At 40.1% G+C, this 17839-nt stretch overlaps 1 protein-coding gene, 1 non-coding gene and 1 pseudogene across 9 annotated transcripts in view; 2 read left to right on the plus strand and 1 right to left on the minus strand.

Annotated features, from left to right (window-relative positions):
- Positions 1 to 17839, plus strand: part of DEPDC5 (DEP domain containing 5, GATOR1 subcomplex subunit) — a 127026-nt gene that overhangs the window by 5128 nt on the left and 104059 nt on the right. For all 8 annotated transcript variants that reach the window (XM_063088139.1, XM_063088138.1, XM_063088141.1 and 5 more), the window contains exons 5-8: positions 385 to 470; positions 1107 to 1190; positions 2383 to 2432; positions 14434 to 14503. In XM_063088139.1, the coding sequence (XP_062944209.1) occupies positions 385 to 470; positions 1107 to 1190; positions 2383 to 2432; positions 14434 to 14503 (290 nt within the window). The remainder of the gene's footprint in view (positions 1 to 384; positions 471 to 1106; positions 1191 to 2382; positions 2433 to 14433; positions 14504 to 17839) is intronic.
- On the plus strand, positions 4232 to 4392 carry LOC134371433 (U1 spliceosomal RNA). The gene has a single exon (XR_010022851.1). It is a non-coding gene; the product is annotated as a U1 spliceosomal RNA (small nuclear RNA).
- LOC134369505 (small ribosomal subunit protein uS15-like) lies at positions 17311 to 17768 on the minus strand (annotated as a pseudogene).

The raw sequence follows: 17839 nt of genomic DNA on the forward strand, positions 1-17839 counted from the left end.
CACCTGTTATGTTTCTTACTTACAATAAGACTTAAGGCTCATTGAAAAGTTTGTTTCTTCCTTAACTACCTCTGGTACCTTCATTCCAAACATTGAATTTGTACAGGTCTTTGAACTTTCTTATGTTGCTTCTTAAATTCTTTCTTTTCCTTGCCCTCTCCCCTCCTTCTCTCTCTTTTTTTAATTGCTTAGGTTCAGGTCTTATTTCACCTGAAAAGCAGAGAACTGTTTAAATTTAAGCTCCTGGAAGGCAGAGAACTTGTCTTGCCTATGGCAAATGATCGATTGTGTTGTTTGTTGAATGTTTGAGTATTTATAGCTTAGAATGTGTTTGCCTGCCTTTTCAAAATGTGTTATCTGATCCAGATTTCTTCTCTGTTTCAGAAACTATCAGTGTAGATCAGACTGTGACTCAGGTGTTTCGACTAAGACCTTACCAAGATGTCTATGTGAATGTTGTAGACCCTAAGGTATGTCTTTGTTCTGGACTTGAATATCTCTTGGGGATGATTAGCACCATTACTCAGGTTTAGGTCACTAAGGAAATAGTGAGTTACTTAAGTACAGTGTTAGACTATTAAAAATATGCTCAAATATAGGTCATTTAGATTATAGGTAGTATGTAGGTTGCATTTAAACTCCTTTTTTTGAAGCTTGTCCTAATAAAATTCTGTATATGAAACTACATGTAAAATTTTCTATTAAAATACTAAAATTTCTTTATGTATTCTTATTTTTTTTCAAGAAGTGATGTTGTAATAGGTAAAAATCATTGTCCAGAGGTATTATTGATATTATATAGGGAAATGAAGCACATAGCTCAGTGTTATGTTTGTGTGCCAGAATCAAGACTAAAATACAGAATTAATACTCTATTACTCTTTACATTCAATGTGATACAGGTACTGTAGAATCTTTTGTAGACTTATTCCTACCTGAAAGCCTTCTTTGGCAGGATAAAATTCTATCAGGGTTCTGCTATCGAATGGTCTTCCAATAGTTTTCTTTTATGCAGAAAGTTTTTTTCCATAGTGAGCAGTCATTATCTTATAACTATAAAGTGTGGCAAATTAATGCAGAGAGATATATTTGATTATCTCTTTTAGGATGTGACCCTTGACCTAGTGGAATTAACTTTCAAGGATCAGTATATTGGCCGTGGGGATATGTGGCGACTAAAGAAAAGTTTGGTAAGATGTGATTTTTTAAAAAGTTTGTTACTTTTTCCATTACATGAAAAATCTCGGTTTATCATAGAGATTTAGGAGACCTAGTAAGGAGAAGACTATAAAATCATTTCTGATTCCAGAATGTACAGGAAATTATTATAAACATCTTGTGTATCATCTACTCTCTTTTTTCTTCATAGTTTTTTTGAGCTTTGTTTTGTTTATTGTTATAGATTTTTACTCTGCATTTTAGGTTTAAATGGGAAAGTATGCTATTATTTTACATTTGAATGGAACTTTTCAGATTTTCTCTCGATCTCGATTGCTTCTCACATATCCTCCTTATGGACAGGCATTTATTATCCCTAATTTATAGATGTGAAAACTGAGATTGAGAAGTTAAGTGATTGCCTGAGGCTAGATAGCTAGTAAGCAATTGATACTGGGATAGAATCCAGATCTTGTGACTTTCAGGTCAGATTGCTTTTTTCTGGACCCTCCTCCCATTTTCCTTATTTCTTTAGTTTTAATGAACATTTTCCAGTTAAAATGGTCAGTTCATCAGAATTGTGAGCCCGGGGCTGGCTGGTTAGCTCAGTTAGTTAGAGAGTGAGGATGATAACACCAAAGTCCAGGGTTTGATCCCTGTACTGGCCAGCCACCAAAAAAAAGAAAAATTGTGAGTTTGTACTGAAAATTCTCCTTTGGAGTTTTTGCATATCACGAAACAACAAATTATAGGTAGAATTTCCATATATATATATATATATATAGTGTATATTTTTAGGGGAAAAAAATCTGCTTATTTTTTATTTGTTGAAGGAGGGTTTCATTTCTTTTTATTATTTTTTTAATCATATTTTTATTCGTGCCAAGAGTGTTTCATTTTCTAAAATGAAGGCTAAAAAGAATAAACTGTACTATGTTTAAATAAGTATATAAATGTAGATATATATGTAAACATATTTGAAGATATATATATTTGTGAAGCTGGACACTTATTATCCACCTGGTTTTTACTATTGTCTATACTTGCCAAACTCTTAAGCGCCTACTGTTTTACCTGCCCCAGCAGGTTTTCCTGTGGGGTAACTCTATTATTCCCAGGCTAATTGAACTTTGGGTTGTTAGAAGGGATTAGAAAGCCAGGAGACCTTGTTTGTGGCTTTTCATGGCCTTGATATATTGAATCTCTTTCTCTCTCTTCCCATAGGTCAGCACATGTGCCTATATTACCCAGAAGGTGGAGTTTGCCGGAATCAGGTAGGTATTACACCACTCTTGACTTATCAACTAATAAATGGGAGTAGTACAGTAACTGAGCTACAAAAGACACGTGAGGCATGTAGATATCCATATCATAAAATACTCAAGAGCTTAAAATGTTACATTGTTATACCTCAAACCACAAAATGCACTACAGAGGACTTAAGATTAATGGAAGAAGTTGTTGAAGCCTAGTATTCTGTAACAAAGGATGTATAGTCTCATTATTTTAGAACTAGAAAAAACCTTAGATGAACATATTTAATCAAGCCTTCTCATTTTACAGATTAGGAAACAGGTTTAGGGACATAAGATGACTAGCACAGTAATTCCTGATTTGTTGCTTTTTAACTGTATTGCTCTGCTCTTGATTTATTTATTTTCTTTTTTAATTAATTTTTTTTTCGGTGGCTGGCTGGTAAGGGGATCTGACCCTTGACCTTGGTGTTACCAATACCACACTCTCCCAAATGATGCTCTTGATTTATTAAAATTATATTTCAGTTTGTGAAGATAAGAGGAAAAGGGACTTTTTGAAATCCCTTTTAAATTCAAAAAGTACAACCTGCACATAATAATGCATTCAAATAGTACAAAAAGGTGAATAATGAAATATATATCCTTCTCCCCAGAAGCAACCTTTATCTTTCCTGAAATTTATTGTGTGTACACAAGCCTATTTATGTCTTGTTGGCTCACTTTTAGTGATGGTAAGATTGATCAGTAGGTTCAGATGATGCAATCTGGTCCCCCATAAACTTTCCACCTAATGGTTTTAATCCATTGATGATTGTTGCAAGATGGTGATTCAGTCATTCCTTCTACTTTTATTAGCCAGGATCTTTTTATTTATTTTTTTTATTTTATTTTTTTTTATTTTTATTTTTTTTTAAAGATGACCAGTAAGGGGATCTCAACCCTTGGCTTGGTGTTGTCAGCACCACGCTCAGCCAGTGAGCAAACCGGCCACCCCTATATAGGATCCGAACCCGTGGCCTTGGTGTTAGCAGCACTGCACTCTACCGAGTGAGAAACGGGCCGGCCTCAGGATCTTTTTGTAAAGAACTTTTCATCCTCAATTAGGGTTACTTGATTAGTCTGAAGTATTGATCCTTTTTTTTTTCTTTTTTTTTTTTTTTAAAGATGACCGGTAAGGGGATCTTAACCCTTGACTTGGTGTTGTCAGCACCACGCTCAGCCAGTGAGCAACCGGCCATCCCTATATGGGATCCGAACCCATGGCCTTGGTGTTATCAGCACCACACTCTCCCGAGTGAGCCACGGGCCGGCCCTGAAGTATTGATCCTAAAAGAAAGAAAGGATTAAGGATTCATTTTTTTTCCCAAAAAAGGATGTTTTGAAAATTGTTGAAGGGTCAAAATTTTCTTAAAAAATCCAAGCAACTAAAGCAGAACCAAAGAAGTGACTAAGTCTCAAGCTTAACAAGAAATGCAAACTAGATTCATGCCTCCAATATAAGCCAGTCCCTGCTGGATGGAGAGCCAGAGGTCAAGAAACCTGGATCTACTCCTGCAGTGCCATTTAAACTCTTGAGTCTTCACATCTTCAAAATTGAATGGTTGGTGTACAGTCTTTTTCTGTCAAGGACCAGACTTTGTGGGCCACATAAATCTCAGGTCTTTGTTGCATATTCTCTGTGTGTATATGTGTGCGCCTGGGTGTTTCAACCAATTAAAAATGTAAAAACTGTTCTTAGCTGTGGGCCAAAACACAAAACAACAGATGCGTGAGATTTGGCCTGCAGGCTATTCGAGGGTACTTCAAAAAGTTTATGCATTCTTACCTGGCAGGGAAGATACCATTATCACAAAGGTGGTTTTCCCAGTGTGAGGCTCCATCCATTGCACTCCTGGTGTTCTGACCCCTGCGATTTCCCCAAATGCAGGAAACGCGACTGCATAATTTGTGTTAGTGGGGGACTGCATTCACACTTTATATTGTGTTTAAAGAATAGACCACAAACTTTTCGGAGTACCCTCATACTATTTAAAAAAAACTTTTTGTAATTTAAAAAATACATGTTTCTTCTAGAAAATTTGGATAATGCAGAGAGTATAAAGAAGAAAATTACAATGGTATATAAGCCCACTACCTACAGATAACTACTATTAAAATTTTGACCTTCATACATATACGTACATACATGTGTTTGCTTAGATCATCATACTGTGTATGCTATTTTGTATCCTCCTTTTTTCCACTTAAAGCATATAAATATTTCTTGTGAAGTTAAAACTTCTTAGAAGCAGGGCCAGCCCGTGGGTCACTTGGTAGAGTGTGGTACTGATAATACCAAGGCCACGGGTTCGGATCCCTTTATAGGGATGGATGGTTAGCTCACTTGGGAGAGCATGGTGCTGACAACACCAAGTCAAGGGTTAAGATCCCCTTACCAGTCATCTTTAAAAAAAACAACCAAAAAACATTAAAAACTCCTTAGAATCATTATTTTAATGATTTCATGATAATCTGTTGTATGGATACACCATAATTTATTTAACCAGTTCACCATCATTGAATGTTTGGGTCGTTCAGAGGTATGTAATGCAAATGACACTACAGTGGCCATACTTTGCACTTACTTTAATTTTTTATTCACAGAATGATGAAACCTAGTTGTAAAGGATTGTGGAGAACAGCGACCCCAAACAGCTAATTTGATAAAAAAGGGAGGAAAATGACCTGCCCAAGCTCATGCATAAATCAAGGACTAGTGCTACCCAGGTTCCCTTCATCTTGGTCTAGGGCTTGGCAGTGTGCCATTCTGCCTCTCTTGTGGGAAGCTGTGTGTGCTCTTTGGTTGTATCCTGGGATATTTGGATTTTGGGCTTACATTTCCCAGTGGTATTTTTTTTTTTTTTTTTAATTTTATATTGTCGATATACATTCTGGCTGATTATTGTTGCCCATCACCAAAACCTCCCTCCCTCCTCTCTCCCCGGCTCCCCGCCACCAGTGTCCCCTCTGTTTGCTTGTCGTATCAACTTCAAGTAATTGTGATTATTATATCTTCTTCCCCTCCCCCAGCCCGGTTTTTTTTTGTGTGTGTGTGTGTGTGTGAATTTATATATTAATTTTTATCTCCCACCAATAAGTGAGAACATGTGGTATTTCTCTTTCTGTGCCTGACTTGTTTCACTTAATATAATTCTCTCAAGGTCCATCCATGTTGTTGCAAATGGCAGTATTTCATTCGTTTTTATAGGTGAGTAGTATTCCATTGTGTAGATGTACCACATTTTCCGTATCCACTCATCTGATGATGGACATTTGGGCTGGTTCCAACTCTTGGCTATTGTAAAGAGTGCTGCAATGAACATTGGGGAACAGGTATACCATCGACTTGATGATTTCCATTCCTCTGGGTATATTCCCAGCAGTGGGATAGCTGGGTCGTATGGTAGATCTATCTGCAATTGTTTTAGGAACCTCCATACCATTTTCCATAGAGGCTGCACCATTTTGCAGTCCCACCAACAATGTGTGAGAGTTCCTTTTTCTCCGCAACCTCGCCAGCATTTATCATTCAAAGTCTTTTGGATTTTAGCCATCCTAACTGGGGTTAGATGGTATCTCAGTGTAACTTTGATTTGCATTTCCTGGATGCTGAGTGATGCTGAGCATTTTTTCATATGTCTGTTGGCCATTTGGATATCTTCCTTAGAGAAATGCCTGCTTAGCTCTTTTGCCCATTTTTTAATTGGGTTGCTTGTTTTCTTCTTGTAAAGTTGTTTGAGTTCCTTTTATATTCTGGATATTAATCCTTTGTCAGATGTATATTTTGCAAATATTTTCTCCCACTCTGTTGGTTGTCTTTTAACTCTGTTAATTGTTTCTTTTGCTGTGCAGAAGCTTTTTAGTTTGATATAATCTCATTTGTTTATTTTTCCTTTGGTTGCCCGTGCTTTTGGGGTCGTATTCATGAAGTCTGTGTCCAGTCCTATTTCCTGAAGTGTTTCTCCTATGTTTTCTTTAAGAAGTTTTATTGTTTCAGGGTGTATATTTAAATCGTTAATCCATTTTGAGTTGATTTTAGTATACGGTGAGAGGTATGGATCTAGTTTCATTCTCCTGCATATGGATATCCAGTTATCCCAGCACCATTTGCTGAAGAGGCAGTCCCTTCCCCAGTGAATAGGCTTGGTGCCTTTGTCAAAGATCAGATGGCAGTAAGTGTGTGGGTTGATTTCTGGATTCTCTGTTCTATTCCATTGATCAGTGTGTCTGTTTTTATGCCAGTACCATACTGTTTTCGTTATTATAGCTTTGTAGTATATCTTAAAGTCAGGTAGTGTTATGCCTCCAGCTTTATTTTTTTTGCTCAGCATTGCTTTGGCTATGCGTGGTCTTTTATTATTCCATATAAATGTCTGGATAGTTCTTTCCATTTCTGAGAAAAATGTCTTTGGAATTTTGATGGGGATTGCATTGAATTTGTATATCACTTTGGGTAGTATGGATATTTTCACTATGTTGATTCTTCCAATCCAAGAGCATGGGATATCTTTCCATCTTCTTGTATCCTCTTTAATTTCTCTCAGCAGTGGTTTGTAGTTCTCATTATAGAGATTTTTCACCTCCTTGGTTAACTCGATTCCTAAGTATTTTATTTTTTTGGTGGCTATTGTAAATGGGCAGGCTTTCTTGATTTCTCCTTCTGCATGTTCACTATTGGAGAAAAGAAATGCTACTGATATTTGTGTGTTGATGTTGTGTCCTGCTACTGTGCTGAAATCATTTATCAATTCCAAGAGTTTTTTTGTAGAGGTTTTAGGCTGTTCGATATATAGGATCATGTCATCTGCAAACAGGGACAGTTTGACTTCATCTTTTCCAATCTGGATGCCCTTTATTTCCTTCTCTACTCTGATTGCTCTGGCTAGTACTTCCAACACTATGTTGAATAGGCGTGGTGAGAGTGGGCATCCTTGTCTAGTTCCTGTTCTTAAAGGAAAAGCTTTCAGCTTTTCCCCATTCAGGATGATATTGGCAGTGGGTTTGTCATATATGGCTTTAATTATGTTGAGATACTTTCCCTCTATATCTAACTTATAGAGGGTCTTTGTCAAGAATGAGTGCTGAACTTTATCAAATGCTTTTTCAGCATCTATAGAGATGATCATATGGTCCTCATGTTTGACTTTATTAATATGGTGTATCACATTTATTGATTTGCATATGTTGAACCAACCTTGCATCCCTGGGATGAATCCCACTTGATCGTGGTGAATAATTTTACGTATGTGTTGCTGTATTCTGTTTGCGAGTATTTTAGTGAGGATTTTTGCATCTATATTCATCAAGGATATCGGCCTGTAGTTTTCTTCTTTGGTTATATCTTTACCTGGTTTTGGTATCAGGATGATGTTTGCTTCATAGAATGAGTTTGGGAGATTTGCGTCTGTTTCAATCTTTTGGAATAGTTTGTGAAGAATTGGTGTCAATTCCTCTTTGCATGTTTGGTAAAATTCTGCTGTGAATCCATCTGGTCCTGGGCTTTTCTTTGTTGGGAGCCTTCTGATAACAGCTTTAATCTCCTTTATTGTTATTGGTCTGTTCAAATTTTCTATGTCTTCATGGTTCAGTTTTGGGAGCTTGTGTGTGTCCAGAAATTTATCCATTTCCTCCAGATTTTCAAATTTGTTGGCGTATAGTTGTTTATAGTAGTCTCGAATGATTCCTTTCAGTTGAATCAGTTGTAATATCGCCTTTTTCATTTCTAATTTTTGTTATTTGAGTCTTCTGTCTTCTTCTTCTCTCTTCTTTTTTTTTGTTAGCCATGCTAATGGTTTGTCAATTTTATTTATCTTTTTTTTTTTTTTTTTTTTTTTTTTTTTTTTTGTCTTTTTTTCGTGACCGGCACTCAGCCAGTGAGTGCACCGGTCAGTCCTATATAGGATCCGAACCCGCGGCGGGAGGGTCGCCGCGCTCCCAGCGCAGCACTCTACCAGGTGCGCCATGGGCTCGGCCCTTATTTATCTTTTCAAAAAACCAAGTTTTTGATTCATTGATCTTTTGTATTGTTTTTTGGGTTTCAATTTCATTCAGTTCTGCTCTGATCTTAATGATTTCTCTCCGTCTGCTAACTTTAGGTTTGGATTGTTCTGTTTTTCTAGTTCTTTAAGGTGAAGTGTTAGGTTGTTCACTTGCCATCTTTCCGTTCTTCTGAGGTGAGCATTTAATGCAATAAATTTCCCCCTCAATAATGCTTTTGCAGTATCCCACAGGTTTTGGTATGATGTATCATTATTTTCATTAGTTTCAAGAAATTTTTTGATTTCCTGCTTGATTTCTTCTCGGACCCATATGTCATTAAGTAGAATGCTGTTTAATTTCCATGTGTTTGTATAGTTTCCAGAATTCCGTTTGTTATTAATTTCTAATTTTAATCCATTGTGGTCTGAGAAAATACATGGGATAATTCCAATGTTTTTGAATTTGTTGAGACTTGATTTGTGACCTAATATGTGATCTATCCAGGAGAATGATCCATGTGCTGATGAGAAGAATGAATATTCTGAGGTTGTTGGATGGAATGTTCTATAGATATCTGCCAATTCCAATCGGTCTAGAGTCTTGTTTAGATCTTGTGTTTCTCTACTGATTCCTTGCCTAGATGATCTGTCTAATATTGACAGTGGAGTGTTCAGGTCCCCTGCTATTATGGTATTAGTGTCTATTTCCTTCTTTAGGTCTAATAGAGTTTGTTTTATAAATCTGGCTGCTCCGACATTGGGTGCGTACATATTGATGATTGTTATGTCTTCTTGATGGATCAGTCCTTTTATCATTAAGTAGTGTCCCTCATTGTCTCTTTTTATGGTTTTTAGTTTAAAGTCTATTTTGTCAGATATAAGAATAGCTACTCCAGCTTATTTTTTTTTTCTGTTTGCAGGGTAAATCTTTTTCCATCCTTTCACTCTTAGTCTATGTGCATCTTTATGGGTTAGGTGGGTCTCTTGTAGGCAGCGTATAGTTGGGTCCTCCTTTTTGATCCAGTCAGCCAGTCTGTGTCTTTTGATTGGGGAATTTAAGCCTTTTATATTAAGAGTTGTTATTGAAAGGTGTTGATTTATTCCTAGTATTTTATTGCTTGTTTGGTTGTCTTAGGTGTCTTTTGTTCCTTGCTTTCTGATTTACTGTTTGGTTTCTGTGTTTGTTGGTTCCTTAGGTTGTAGATAGCGTTTTTGTTTGTTTGTGTTCTCCTCACGAACGCCATTTTTACTATACTAGTGGGTTTTGATTTTTCTTGGGTTTTTATGGCAGTCGTAGCTATTTTTCAGGAACCAACCCCAGTAGTCCCTTGAGGATTTCTTGTAAGGGTGGTTGTATGTTATTGAACTCCCGCAGTTTTTGTTTGTCTGTGAAATATACTATTTGCCCTTCATTTCGGAAGGATAGCCTTGCAGGGTAGAGCATTCTTGGCTGGCAATCTTTGTCTTTTAGTATTTTGAATATATCATCCCATTCCTTTCTGGCTTTTAGGGTTTGTGATGCAAAGTCTGATGTTAGCCTGATTGGGGCTCCCTTATAGGTGATTTGATGCTTCTCTCTTGCAGCTTTTAAGATTCTCTGTTTGTCTCTGAGTTTTGCCAATTTGACTATAACATGTCTTGGAGAAGGCCTTTTGGGGTTGAATACGTTTGGAGATCATTGAGCTTCCTGGATCTGAAGATCTGTGATTTTTCCTATACCTGGGAAGTTTTCTGCCACTATTTTGTTGAATATGTTTTCAATGCAATCTCCGTTTTCCTCCCCTTCTGGAATACCCATGACTCGGATATTTGAGTGCTTAAGGTTGTCTGATATCTCTCTCAGATTTTCTTCAATGTCTTTGATTCTTTTTTCTTTCTTTTTGTCTGCTTGTGTTATTTCAAACAGCCCATCTTCAAGTTCAGAGGTTCTCTCTTCAACTTCGACAAGCCTGCTGGTTAAACTCTCCATTGTGTTTTTCATTTCGTTGAATAACTTCTTCAGTTCAGCAAGTTCTGCTACATTTTTTTTCAGGACATTGATTTCCTTGTACATTTCCTCTTTCAGGTCCTGTATACTTTTCCTCATTTCATCATGATGTCTAGCTGAGTTTTCTTGTATCTCATTCAGTTTCCTTAGAATTATCACTCGAAATTCCTTGTCAGTCATTTCAAGGGCTTCTTGTTCTATAGGATCTAGAGTTTGAGATTTATTAACTTTTGGTGGTGTACTTTCTTGATTTTTTGTATTTCTGGTATCTTTTTTATGATGTTTATTCATTGTGGCAGGGGGTTTCACAGTCCACCGGTTTGAGACTATTGACTAACTAAGATGTTGCTGTGGTTGCTAATTTGGTATGGCTACCTCCGTGACTGCTCAGTTGGCCTCTAGTGCCTTGTGTGTATGGTTGCCTCGGGTCTTGGGCCTCTCCGGGGAGCCACCTCTCTGGTCAGCTTGGACTCTGCTGGGCTGCTAGGTCACAGGGTGGTACCACAGGATGTGTGATCCCTGCTGTGCTTTCACTTCCCGTGCAGGACTTCTCCCTGTTCCGTGCACTCTGGCCCGGGCTGTTGGATCGTGCAGTGGCAACCCCACAGGGTGTGTGCTTTCTGTCGAGTCTCCGCCTCCCTAGCCAGACGACTCCCCGCTCTGTGCACACTGGGCTGGGCTGGAACGTGTCTTTTGCAACCCTCGTCTGTCAGCTGGGCCTTCAAGACCCTGCTCGGCACTGCCTCGCCCAGGAAGTCTACCAGGTTTTTGCTAGGCGCAGACGACCGGTCGCTCTGGGTGCCTTTGTAGCACTGTGTAGATCTTTCTCGGGACTTATCACCTTTCTCCTGGTATCGCGGTTATTTGTGTACTTGTCTTATCTCCCACACCAGAGTGTGAGCTCCTCAGAGGAGGAGCCCACGGCACATGGTTCACCTTTGTATCCCCCTGGTGCGGACTGAGTCCGGTGCCCGCCCGCAGTCAGCTCTCCCGCAAGGGTTCAAGCGAACTTGGGAACTCTCCAACCACACTATTCCTAACCAGAAATCGGTTAGGTGTTTTTCCGAACTTGTGGCCTCAGAGATGGTATCTGCCTCCCAGTAACAGGAAGTTTACCGGGGGCCGGAGCCCATGGTGTGGTGGAGTGATAGTCAGCCCAGCCCGTACTTTCTTGCCCTCCTGACGCTGGCCGGGGACGCCCCACGCCACCAGCCCTGCCAGAGAACCGCGGAGGGAGTGTGAGGGGATGCCGGCCCGCAGGCCCCAGGAAGCCCCACACCAGGGCAAGCAAGTGGGAAGGCTCAGTGAGGAGTCGAGCTGGGCGAGGAGGACAGGCTTGGCTGAGCCGGGCCGGAGCTGCCACCACCTGAGAAAATGGAGGCAGCCCCGGGCGCGGTGAGTGGCCCAGTGGGGCAGGCGGAAGCTGGGCGGGCGTCCGCCCCCCAAGTATGGCCAGGCCTGGGGTCACTCACAGGGCTGTGCTGGGTCGGGCAGCTCCCTCTCTGCCTCTGCTTTGTCGCCGTCCCCGTTCTCAGCCGTCGCCGCCTCGAGCTGCTCAGTCCGTACAGCGGCGCTGCTCGGGCGCTCCCAGGAATCTTCTTTTATGCCGGCCTGAAACCTCGAATCCTGAATAGGGCAGCTGGTCGCCTTCAGCGCGGCCCCAGCCTCCGGAATCCTGGCTGCATCAACCGCAGCCCCGGCGCCATGTTCCCTGTTTAGAGACTCGCTTTTGCAGCTAAGAAACAGTTCTTTTCCTGCTCTATACTTCAAAGCTGTTGCCTGTAAACGAGGCAGCCTCTCCTGCCAAGGGCAAAGTGGCGGTCAGCCCCCATGCCCGGCCACCAGCAGCGGTCTTCTCTTAAGAGATGGCAAGAGGAAGGTCCACAAGTTTCCTGGCTGCCTAAGGCCCAGTGGCCACCTTTTCCACCTCAGCTACTCCGCACCAACCACCGCAGCCACCGCCATCTTAGGATCCTCTGCCAGTGGTATTTCTTTCTCTGTTGAACCAGAAAAGAGAAAGGTACTGCCTCAGGGCCATTCTTGGTTCCTGTTGGGTAAGGACAAATTAAAGACTTAGGAGTAAGTGTCAAAATTGCCTTTTCTCTGTGTGTGTGTGTGTGTGTGTGTGTGTGTGTGTTTTGCAGATTATAATAATAACTTTTGTAAATTACCTCTCATTTATAGTATCTCATTTGATCTTCCCAAAAGCTCTAGAAAATGGATGGGACAGATTCTTATTAACTACATTTACTGATTTTTAAAAACCGAGACTCAGAAAGGTTATTACATGATCTCCAACAGGGAGTGCAGGCACAGGAAATTAAGACCACATTTTGTAACACCACTTTGCGTATACATTCTAAGAGAAGTTGATGAGTTAGTGCATAATGATGAGTTCGTTTTAGAGGTCCTGTTAACGTAGCTTGTATGCTGAGCTTCCTGCTAATAGAACTCATACAGCATGAGAACACTGAAGCCCTTATTATAATGTTAAAGGAACAGAAGTCCCTTTTCAGGTCAGGCATGCTATGCTTGTCCGTTCACAGATGTAACTGGGCAGAGGGGTACCAAGAGGCATCCCTCTTGGTGAGGGCAGAGCTGAGACCCTGAGAAACATTTGAAAACCATGGGTCTGGTCCAACCTTCTTCATTTTGCAGACATGAGGGAGGCCCCGAAAGGTTCATTGGTTGTCCCGCATTTCCCAAGTAGCCTGAGCATTTCCCAAGTAGGCTCATGGTACACAGTATTTTTCTGGTTTTTATTTGATCTTTTCTTTCTTTTTTATGAGGACTGATTGCTTGGGCTGGGCAGGTGACTTCTCTTGGGGAAAGAGAGTGAGAGTAGTAGAAGAAAAGGGCTTGAATGGTTAGCTAAGGGATGATTACAAGGTCCTCAGGTAATAGCTACCATTCTCTCTCCAGGATACCATTTTGTTTTAATATCTGACATTGGTATAGCACTTGCTAATACAAATAGCCACTAGTCCTCTTAATTGAGCACCTTCTATCTTAGCACTGTCCTGAATAATTTCCCCATATTATCTGGTTTAATTCTCAAAATAGCTCTGTAAGGTAGATATCATTGTCTCATTTTTTAGGTAAGGACACTGAGCCTCACAGAGTTATTTCACCATGGCTATTTAACTAGTAAATGACACCCAGGGCTGAGATTCTTGCCTAGACCAGTTTCTCTCCAGGCTGGTTAGCTCTGAAAGCCATGTTCTTTGTACTGTACTATTTCCTGCCCTAAAAAAGTTGCAGAGCAAAAAATATCAAGCCTGAAAAAGTAGCAAGTTGTTGTTAAAAATTTTCAGCAGAGCAGCCTTCATTGAGTCGGGACCCTGTCCCTTCATGCCTCCTGACTGCTTGTGTTCTGATTCTTATGTTAAGATGGATTTTTAAAATCTCTGTTGAAACTCATTGTATCAAAGCCAGGATTAGAAAAATAGTTCATCAATGCTTCTTAACTTTTTATGTGACATGGACCATTTTGAGATTTAACCAAAGCTATAGAATCTCCACCCAGAAGATTTTGCACATTATTTTAGAGGGTTCATGGATTCCCCGAATCCCCTTCCTTAGAACTATATGTTGTCTGTGCACTCCCAGATGAAGAGCTTTTCTTATACATTATCAATATACTATGAGAATTCTTTCTTTCTTTCTTTATTTTTATTTTTTAAAAAAAGATGACCGGTAAGGGGATCTTAACCCTTGACTTGGTGTTGTCAGCACCGTGCTCTCCCAAGTGAGCTAACTGGCCATCCCTATACAGGAATCTGAACCTGTGGCCTTGGTGTTATCAGCACCACACTCTCCCAAGTCATCCATGGGCCGGCCCATTATGAGAATTCTTTATGTTGAATCATCTGTTCATAGAGCTATCTTTGGAAATCTGTAACTGGTCAGGGCATTTGGGTATAAGTATTAGAGAAGAGTGAGCCATGAAGTTTCCCTTATTTCTTCTTGGTTTAATGTAAGACTTGTAATAACTTGAGTGTGTGTCTCCTTTCAGGGCACAGGCTGGTGAGCTGTGGGTTAAGAATGAGAAGGTCATGTGTGGTTATATCAGCGAAGATACTAGGGTAAGATGTATAAAATGCTGTTTTGGTTTTGTTTCCCTGTACTGTTATGTCTAAGTCCTGAAATAAAAACAAAACAAAGAAACAAAAAATCTGATAGTCTCATGATTGCTACTGTTTGCACAGGTGGAACTGGTAATACTGTCAAGGGTCTTCTGTAAGTCTGATGTTTTACAGTTGGAACTCTCCAGTTTGGGGTTGATCTTCATTTTCTTTTTCTTTAGGGGCCTATTTAATATCAAACATAGAGATGTAGTGTCTAGCCTGCAGGATGCTATGCCTATTAATATACAGCAGGAGTTAAACTCAGTGGAAGATCATGTCAAACATGAAGAGACCTTTGCAAAGGAATCTCCTTCTTTGGCTCTCTATTGTGGTTGGAAGAATCCAAACTGAACAGCTGTGACCATTACCCATGCTGGTGAAACTATCTGTCTATTTTTCCTTGTTCCCATCTCCTTGCCTCCCCTGAAAACAGTGGTTCTCAACAAGGGGCAATTTTGCCCCCTTCCCCTGCCCAGGGGTCTTTGGGCAATGTCTGGAGACATTTTGGTTGTCACAGTTGGGGGGTTGTGCCATTGTCATCTAGTGATGATGCTGTGAAACATGCTACATCTACAGGACAGGCCTCCAGGATGAAGAATTATCTGGCCTAAAATGTCAGTAATGTTGTGGGGAGCTGTCTTGTACATTGTGGAATGTTTAGCAGCATCCCTGGCCTCTACTGACTGTCAGTATCACCCTCCAACTCCTTCCCTGCAAATTATGACAGCCAGAAATGTCTCCAGATATTGCTAGATGTCCCCAGAGGGACAAAATCACCTCTGGTTGAGAACCAGTGCTGTTAGAGATAAGTACAAAATAAATAAATCTGAATTTTATTTTTGTAATTGCCTATTGTTTGCATAGTGTTAATACATATATATTTTACCCTAAATAGTATATTCGATTTGCTTATTTTTGAGCGTTATTAAAGTAGAATAAAAATATATGTAGTCTTTTTTAGCTAGCTTTTTTGCACTCAATACTGTATTTTAAATCTGTAATTAGGAGTGTATTTACTAGGTCATAGGTTATACTCTGTAAGGGGATACCAAATTATTTTTCAAATTTTTTGGACCAGTTTATATTTCTAGTAACAATATATGAAGTCTCCTGTTTGTTACTTTTTCCCGTACGTGGCATTAGATTTTTTAAGTTTCTGCAACTCTAGTGAGTATAAATTTGTATTTTTTTTAATGGTCTTAATTTGCTTTTCCCCAGTTTTCTAAAACTCTTAAGCATGAGTTACAAAGACCATGATAATTTGGCATATGCTTACTTCTTCAACCTCATTCATTCATATTTTGTACAAATAATATCAGAGGGCCTACTGTGTGCCAGCTACTGTTGCTAGGCACTGGGGATCCATGGTGAACAGCACAGACAAGATCCTGCTGGTCAGAAGCTTACACCCTAGTGCGGGTGGGGTGGGGCAGATGTAACTGGTCCCTAATCCATAAATGTGGTAATCACAGATTGTGGTGAGAAATCTGAAGGAAATTAATTGGGTAATGAGAGGGACTGAGAGCAGCCTCCTTAGTAAACAAATGAAATAAATAAAAAATTCTGAGGGAAAAGGAGCATCAAGATAGAGAATAAGAAGAGAAACTTCTTTACAAAGGCTTTCCTTAGAAGATACCTGGCAGTTAAGACTTAACCAGAGTATAAAGGTCAGGGTGAAGAGCATTCCAGGCAGAGGGAATAACTGGCGGAAGTATGGCAGACAGGTGGGGAGAATGATGGTGAGGAGGTAGGCAGGTTCCAGCTGGTTCAGGCAGGGCCTTAAGGGCTATTGTAACCAGTCTTTAGAGTTTATTCTAAGAACATTTAGAATACACTGAAGGATTTTAAGTAGGGGAGTGATACCTGAATTATGCTTTAAAAGGTCACTATTAATTGGATTTTGTTGAACAACCCCAAAGTAACAGTGGCTTGTCATGCTTAAATGTCAACTTTTTTCTCTCATGTAAAAGAAGACCGTAGGTACGCAGTTCATGGCTGGTATGACTTGCTGTTCTGCCATTCTCAGGATAGGGCTTCCATGATCCATCTAGAGCTGCTATAACCACATTCATACCTAGGCAGAAAATGAAGGAAGGAAAGAGACAGAGGTGTACCTTCCAACCAAGTCAGCTTCCTTTAAGGACACAACACTTCCATTTACATTTTACTGGCCAGAACTTAGTCACATGTAGCTGCCACGGTTGGGAAGTTTAGTCTTTTGGTTGGGTTCCTTGCCTCCCAGAATAGAATCAGCTTCTAGTTACTTAGGACGAAGGGAAGAATGGATATTAAATTAGGCATCCAGTAATGCCTGCTGCAGCCCCTCTGGCTCTGGTGTAGAGAGTTGATTGGAGGGGCAAGAGTAGAAGCAGAGAGACCAGTTAGGAAGCCTGCTGCAGTCCAGCAAGAAGGTGGTGACGTGGACTAAGGAGATAGCTGTAACAGTGGAGAGATGTGGGCAGATTTGAGATGCATTTTGGTGTAGAGTCCACAGAACCTGCTGATGGATTGGATGTGAGGAGTGAAGGGAAGAGAAGAATTGAGCAGAGGATGGGTAGAGAGGGGAGTGGGTAGTGACTGCTAATGGGTATGGAGTTTCTGTTTGGAGTGATAGAAATGTTCTGGAATTAGATAGTGGTGATGGTTGCACAAACTGTGAATATGCTAAAAAACCACTGCATTGTAGACTTTAAAATGGTGAGTTTTATGTTATGTGAATTTTTTTTTTTACACAATGATTTTATTGCTTGAGTACATACACAAATTTATGCAGCTAATACAGTGACTATGGATGACTCATATTTCTAACTGGGGTGGGAGAGTAATTGCTTGGTCTTCTAATATCAAGCCAATTGGTGAATTCAGCTCTCAATCAGAATTAGATGGAATTTAGTATCCTTGTCCTTTCTGTTCCTCTCAAGATGCTTTTGAACAGCAACTGCTTTCTTAAATAAATGGTAGAGATCCTCAGGAAGATAAGGAGCAAGTCCTTTAGACTTAAGGATTCTTAAGATTTTATTGCGTGTCACAAAGTGTACTTGTGCAATGCCATGTAAATCCCTCAGAATTACACCAGTTTGTGAGGGAGTCGGGCCCTTTTGGCCAGTTTGTAAATCTGCTCCTTCACGTGGTCAGACGTTAACTTCAGCTAGATGGGGATGCTAAGGTGATAGGGCAGAGCTGACTGGGACATGCCCTTCCCAGCAGCATGCATGTGACCCATGATGGCAGCGGTCAGGCAGCAAAAAAAAAAAAAAAAAAAGCTGTTATGTGAATTTTTATCATAACAAACAA

The sequence above is a fragment of the Cynocephalus volans genome, chromosome 2, assembly GCF_027409185.1.
Source record: "Cynocephalus volans isolate mCynVol1 chromosome 2, mCynVol1.pri, whole genome shotgun sequence".
NCBI classification, from domain to species: domain Eukaryota; kingdom Metazoa; phylum Chordata; class Mammalia; order Dermoptera; family Cynocephalidae; genus Cynocephalus; species Cynocephalus volans.